Here is a 7,194-nt window from a genome sequence, read left to right as displayed (position 1 = left end):
AGTTTATTTATCATTAACCACAGTGGATGATATTGAACGGTCAGACAGTAGGAGGGTTGACTGTGTACTGTATAGATGTACTCCCCACATGATAACTATAGCAGGCTGGCATAGTTCATCGACAATTCCACCACAGAGGATGATATTGAATGGTCAGACAGTAGGAGGGTTGACTATGCACAGTGTAGATGCAATCACCACATAATATCAAACTGCAGGCTGGCATAGTTCATCTACAATTCCACCACAGAGGATGATATTGAATGGTCAGACAGTAGGAGGGTTGACTATGCACAGTGTAGATGCAATCATCACATGATATCAAACTGCAGGCTGGCATAGTTCATCTATCACTCAACCACAGAGGATGATATTGAATGGTCAGACAGTAGGAGGGTTGACTATGCACAGTGTAGATGCAATCATCACATGATATCAAACTGCAGGCTGGCATAGTTCATCTATCACTCAACCACAGTGGATGATATTGAACGGTCAGACAGTAGGAGGGTTGACTATGCACAGTGTAGATGCAATCACCACATGATATCAAACTGCAGGCTGGCATAGTTCATCTATCACTCAACCACAGTGGATGATATTGAACTGTCAGACAGTAGGAGGGTTGGCTTTGCACTATATAGATGCATTCACCACATGATAACTATAGCAGGCTGGCATAGTTCATCTACAATTCAACCACAGTGGATGATATTGAATGGTCAGACAATAGGAGGGTTGACTATGCACAGTGTACATGTAGATGCAATCACCACATGTCAATCTGCAGAATAGCATAATGCATCATCATTGCATGGCGCGACATGGCCTAGCAGTTAAGAGCACCAGATTCAAGCTCTGGTGTTTGATCAGCAGTGTGGGTTCGAGTCCTGGTCATGTCACTTGTGTCCTTAGACAATACACTTAACTGTGATTGCTTCGTACAAACTGGGAGGTAGTGCTTTCTGCTCTACCAGCCAGGCTTCAGATTGATGATAACTAAGCCTACATCTGTATGGACTGTATAGGAGGTAACCCTCAGTAGTTTCAGCCCCAGGAGTAGGTGGCAACGGCCCCTGCAAAAATAGTTGATTGTAGCCCCCACTTTGAAGTGGCCTTCCGGCATAGTGTGTCTGGCGACTTGCATACAAATAAATCCGCTAAAAATCACGACCCCCAGCCTGTCACTCTTCTCCTTTGCATCTCCACAAAATGTTCCGCAATCCTCTACAGAAACTTCAACGATTACAACAGCCACTTACCACTTAGCTGAAGCGCCATCACGTCGCATCCAAGCGTTATAACTTTTCCATAGTCACAAGTCTGTCATGCCATGGTCAAGGAACAACAAATTCTTCATTGCATTCGTGAGAGTACATTTTAATGGTGTTTGTAGCCGGGCGGTCTACTTCACAGGACCCAAGCTCAAGGCTCAATTTCATAAAGCTGCTCTAGCAGAAAATATATTGCTTAACAATGGTCTGCTATAAGCAGAAATGAGCAGGATACCAGTCTCACATTGTACATGTGACAGGGTAGTTTGGCTGGTAATCGTACCCTGTAAGCATAATTTTGTTGTGCTGAGCTGTTTTTCTGCTTGAGCAGCTCTATGAAATGGGGCCCAGGTGTCGCCACCAGCAGAGTGTGGGTTAGACACCCGGTCATGACACTTGTGATCATGATGAGCAAGGCTCTCAAACCACAACTGCTTCTTAAAAAGTTGGGAAGGTAGTGACGTATGCTCTACCAGCAAGGTTTTCAGGCTCCTTAGCATCTGAAAGAACACAAATTTGTGCGGCAAGGGTGTTTTTCAATTTCGATGACCAATTGAGTCAAAGTTTTCACATAATTATTATTTTAAACATTTAAGTATGTTGGGATACACCAAAATTACCAAAAGTGTCCAGTGCCTTTAAAGCTGCTTCAATATTTTAGAAAAGTGCCCAATTTTGGCAAGGGTGTTTACTTTTAAAGGATACGGCTTGAGCTGTTCTGCAAATAACCTCATGTCTTCCCCGATGCCTTCGGTTCCAGAGGGCGCTATAATGCTCAGCTCAACGAGCCTGGATACGGTAAGTGGCTCAAGGGCATCCAGATTACCGGGGTTTAAGATCTGAAAAAAAAAAACATGTTCAAAGTGAGAGACATGGAAAGGAGGCCGTCCCTCTATTTAAAAGGGACAAGCATTCACCAAAATCCAAAAAATTTATTTTAGCTTGTACAATGCATATTTACGCAACTCATCTGAAAACATTGTTCTGTGATAGTCACTTTTTTTTCTCAAAAACTTGAAGACTCTTAAACATCTTCCAACAGATTCATGTCAAGGCGAAAAACTTGATGTATAAAAGGTATCAAACCCTTGATCAGCAGAGTGTGGATTCGAATCCCCAGCCGTGACACTTGCGTCCTTAAGCAAAACACTTAACCATTGCTTCGTCCTTCGGATGGGACGTTAAGACGTTGCTCCGTTGTGTTATGTAACGCATGTAAAAGAACCCAGTGCACTTATCAAAAAGAGAAGGCGTTCGCCCCGGTGTTCCTGGTCCGATCGGCAGCGAATTGTCCACAGAACCTTGTAAAGCATTACATGGTGCTATCAGAATTAGGTCTCATAATTCAAACGTAGTCCCACATCTGGCAGGAAATACTGTATGTTACAGCGCCAGGAGCGTCACTGGGTGACGGACATGTTCTTTATATAAGAAGCCACAATAATTATTATTTTTATTTAAACATGCATTCCGCCTTCCAATAAAAGTACAATAAGTTGATCTCAGTTATTTTTTTGTTAAAGCCATTGGACCCTTTCGGTTCAGAAAAAAAAAGAAAAAAAGTTCACAGATTTACAAATAACTTACAGGGTTTACAGAAGGCAATGGTGAAAGACTTCTCTTGAAATATTATTTCATGAAATGCTTTACTTTTTGAGAAAACAGCAAAACAATATAAATTCTCGTTAACGAGAATTACGGATTGATTTGAAATACATGTCATGACACGGCGAAACGCGCGGAAACAAGGGTGGGTTTTTCCGTTGTTTTCTCCCGACTCCGACGACCGATTGAGCCTAAATTTTCACAGGTTTGTTATTTGATATAGAAGTTGTGGTACACAAAGTGTGGGCCATGGACAACACTGTTTACCGAAAGGGTCCAATGGCTTTAAAGCAATTAAATTTCTGAATCAAGAAATCCTCCCTTTTTCTGAAGTTGGTTGAACACATTTTCTTTCTAGAAATTTCAAGATATTCGATTTACCTTATATATTTTTGTGATAGTGACTTTCATCTTGCCCTTTCTAAACATGTGACCCTCAGCTACGAACTCGTGATCCAGCCTGCAAGGTTAACACAAGAAAAAAATATTCAAATATTGCTTCTCCTCAACGAATCCAAGTCTTGACACTCCTGGGGTGACAGGTCTATTTCTTCAGCTGCGCCATGCATCTGGAACTCTCTACCACTTAATCTTTGTTCTTGTCTCTTGGTGCGTTAGATTAGCTTCCCCGGGTCGCCCAGTCTGCCCCCGGTATGTTGGAATAGCTCAGCCCCAAGTGCCCTGCTTGTGGAATGGGTCACTTGGGGCTGGCCCGAGGTGCATGACTTGACGTCACCATGAGAGGGCAATTGATCGTTCGATTAGCTCTTGTCAGGGGCTCACCTGAATGAGCACCGCAGGGTCGACCCGAGGAAGCTAATCGAACGCACCCTTTGTACCACAAAATTCAAATCTCTTCTCAAAACTTATTTTATGTCACAGGTTTTCAATTACTATTTTTATTGTTTTTCTTTCATTTTTGTTTTTTACTGCGCCTTGAAGTTAAATACCCAACAGGGTGGATTTGTGCGCATTACAAGTTTTCTGTATATACATGTGTAGTATCTGTTCAGTTCTGCACACAAACTCCACTATCGGGATATCAATGGTGCAGGCGCGTGGTGGCTAGTTGTGGATTAATAATTAGTATTTAAGACAGTGGACACTATTGGTAATTGTCAAAGACCAGTCTTCTCACTTGGTGTATCTCAACATATGCATGAAATAACAAACCTGTGAAAATTTGAGCTCAATTGGTCGTCGGAGTTGCGAGATAATAATGAAAGAAAAAACACCCTTGTCACATGAAGTTGTGTTGGTTGGTTTCGAGACCTCAAGTTCTAAACTCGAGGTCTCGAAATCAAATTCATGGAAAATTACTTCTTTCTCGAAAACTACGTCACTTTGAGAGAGCCGTTTCTCACAATGTTTTATACTATCAACCTCTCCCCATTACTCGTAATCAAGAAAGGTTTTATGCTGATAATTATTGTGAGTAATTACCAATTTTTAGTGTCCACTGCCTTTAATTATTATTAGTACATGTAGTAGTATTATTATTACTTACCTGAAACCAATATCGGTTACAAAGTTTGGGAGATGGTCTGATGTAGCACAGTCCAAGAAACTCCGAACTGTTACAAGTCTACTTTTATCACTGATGTCTGATTGGCCGACATAACGTAACTGCCTTTTGGATCAAAAAGAGTAACAAAGTAAATGACAAATTCATCGTTCAAATTAGAGTAATTCAAGAGAGCAGGGGTCGATTTCATAAAGTTAGGTTGGACTAGTCCTAGGAGATGTTAAAAACTTGCTAAGTTACTCTTGTGTGAAAGAGGCTTAAATAAAACGGATACAACTTACCATGGCATGTTCGGATGCTCTAAAGAATGTCTTGCTCTGAGAACCATTGGGTTCCCCGGACCACCTGAAGAAGAAAATGGATTTTGAAAAAATGTTATTTATAGTTTGTTTCCTCTCACTAATAATATATGAGGACTGACAAATGTTGTGAGGAAAAAACTTTGTATTTAATACCAATTGTCTGCTACTTACACCATCTTACACAGTTTTCGCATCCGACCGAGCTTTATTTTATAAACATAATTAATATTAATAAAAATAAATGCCCGGAATGGGAAACTGCTTTTTGTTTTTAATTATAATTTGTTTGGTTTGGTAAACTAAATATAAATTCTTCAGTGAACAGATTTTGGCTGGATACAATAAACTCCCAAGTCTTTACAATCTGACACAAATTGATGGAAGCTTATAATTAAAGACTGAATTCAGAAACAACATACTCGAAATTCTGAGTAGATAGACCATCTCGTGGTCTCGAAACAGCTCCGGCGGTCTGTCGGCGTTATCACAAAGGGCGCGCAAGCGGTGTAGGACGGCCTCGCAAGCCGAGTCCACCACGCTCCCTTGAAGCACAAACTCTTGTAAACTTGGGACATTACTGGACGTCAAAGTCCCTAGATTTACACCCGGTAATGCAGACGACATTACTTTGTATCACAGACAATAAATACTCGTCAATAAAACTCCGAAAATAACAGAAATTCAATGCCTGAATCAGGACATGTGTATTGTTAATGTTTTTGCAAACCTGCACTGTCTCAACCTCGTCCTCATGGTTTGCTTTATTTCCAAACATGTTTTGAATGAGAGAGCGGTCAACTTTGTACTGCTCGACATACCCTGGGGACGAGAATGGTCCCACTTGACAATCACCCCAACGACTGCAGTTTTTGGACTGATGGACCGGTCCCAACTTGGGCATCCCAACTGTAGTTGGGGTAGCCCGCATAACTCTACAACATAGGCTGTACGGTACTTTCTAGTTTTAATTTTTAAGAACTTTTAATAACTCTTTTAGTATGACACATAAAACAAAACAAACAATTTATTGACTCATAATAATTTTTTAATAAAAATGGTAATATTCTGGCATTCTGCATCTAGTTATGTACCCTGTAAATGTCCTGCTTGCTTCGCTGGTACCCTGCATCACTGTCCCAACTATAGTTGGGACACCCAACTGTGAACGCTCAAGGTTGGGCCAGTTCCAACTATAGTTGGTACGATTGTCAAGTTGGGCAGAACAGCGTGGTGTTCCCATTTATTGCGCATGTGCACTCTGCAGAAACCAAATCGTGTAATCTTCAAAAAATGTCGTCTGCTCAAACGATGAGAAATGTTTTCATCACAAAACATCGGTAAGTAAGGATTTGTTTGTTTAGTGTCTTGATAAGTTCGTATGTGTGTGTATGTAGATGCCGTGGTGCACAGGTAGCACCTTTTTTTTAGTGGGATAAAGCTATAAAAATTGTTTGTGGAAAATGTTGTTTGACACGCACGTTGGTGAATGGCATTGGAGTTTGTGTACATTGTTGTAGTGTTACTTTTGAGTGTTTTACGGATATGAAACGGGCCGGGACAGTCACAACTGTGATGAGTTACTCGGGTAAAGTCACGGGTACTTAAGCTCCCCAACCCATGAACCTATGAACATTTGATCTGAATTGGTTGTCGAAGTGAGAAAATGGAAGAAAAACACCCAGGCTTACAGTTACATGTTCATTACTTTTGGTTTATGCAATTCATTAGAAGAATAGATTTCATGGATGTTGTAAACCAATGAGATTGGCAGAACTAGGTTGGTGTTTATGTACATCCCCTTGTTGGATCTTTCCGAGTTCCCTTGATGGGAAGCATTTTGAAACATTTTTTATAACATCCTAAACGGTTTGTGTCTTTTCTACCAAAATGGAACGTTTTTCAGGTCTTGATTTATTAAACTCATTGCTGTCATGCCATTTGCAAAGTTTCAAAACGAATTTACTTTTTACTCCTTGAAATGACCCTTACTAGAGGAATGTTGCTGTGCCCTCTTTAAGAGCAAACTTTAAGGACTGTAATTTGATTGTACCTCTGTACTGTCTTTGACCCACCCGGACCAGTGGTTAACACTGAATGGGCCACCCAGTTGAAATTGAAATCAATAAAAAATAATGTTATGAAATATCCTAAAACAAACAACCACCTTTTCACTCAAGTATCATTGTATTTTTCCCCGTCTGTAGGTTTTTCATCACCAACCATCAGCACACAAGAAGTCCTCAGCAGATGAAAGTTTGAACTATAAACACCACTTCTCGAAATTACTGCGAATACTGGTGGGTTTAAACTTGTTTGTGATCAATTTGATTGTTACATGTTGCCCATTCTACTATCAGCCTGATGTACCCCCTTGTACTATCCTTCTTGAATCCTGGTCCATCCCCACCCCCCTTTGCTTTCCATCTTGAACCGCCCCCAAGATATGCCCCTTCTATTATTAGCCTGTACTTCCATCCTCCCGCTTTTC

At 40.7% G+C, this 7,194-nt stretch overlaps 1 protein-coding gene across 2 annotated transcripts; it reads right to left on the bottom strand.

The window, feature by feature from the left end:
- Positions 1 to 651: 651 nt before the first annotated feature.
- Positions 652 to 5,433, bottom strand: LOC117305261 (mediator of RNA polymerase II transcription subunit 18-like). 2 transcript variants are annotated; one of them, XM_033790091.1, is made up of 7 exons: positions 5,126 to 5,433; positions 4,686 to 4,749; positions 4,387 to 4,509; positions 3,261 to 3,339; positions 1,980 to 2,113; positions 1,263 to 1,323; positions 652 to 688 (listed from the first exon to the last, which is right to left on the bottom strand). In XM_033790091.1, the coding sequence occupies exons 1-6, from the start codon at positions 5,328 to 5,330 to the stop codon at positions 1,299 to 1,301; spliced, it is 630 nt and encodes a 209-aa protein (XP_033645982.1). In that variant the 5' UTR covers positions 5,331 to 5,433; the 3' UTR covers positions 652 to 688; positions 1,263 to 1,298. The 2 variants fall into 2 exon arrangements, with proteins under 2 accessions (XP_033645982.1, XP_033645981.1); XM_033790090.1 differs by lacking the exon at positions 652 to 688 and having other exon boundaries at positions 703 to 1,323.
- Between the last annotated feature and the right edge of the window lie 1,761 nt (positions 5,434 to 7,194).

The sequence above is a fragment of the Asterias rubens genome, chromosome 22 (genome assembly GCF_902459465.1).
Source record: "Asterias rubens chromosome 22, eAstRub1.3, whole genome shotgun sequence".
NCBI lineage: Eukaryota > Metazoa > Echinodermata > Asteroidea > Forcipulatida > Asteriidae > Asterias > Asterias rubens.
Note: the sequence above shows the minus strand (reverse complement) of the source record. Positions and strands in the feature narration are given on the sequence as shown.

What these genes read in the sequence shown, in the direction of transcription:
- LOC117305261 (XM_033790091.1), bottom strand. Translation starts at nt 5,330, where the DNA reads ATGTCGTCTGCATTACCGGGTGTAAATCTAGGGACTTTGACGTCCAGT. An exon ending in CTATCTACTCAGAATTTCGA is followed by an intron (nt 4,750 to 5,125) that starts GTATGTTGTTTC and finishes TTTCTTCTTCAG; the next exon opens with GTGGTCCGGGGAACCCAATG. An exon ending in GTAACCGATATTGGTTTCAG is followed by an intron (nt 3,340 to 4,386) that starts GTAAGTAATAAT and finishes TTAACCTTGCAG; the next exon opens with GCTGGATCACGAGTTCGTAG.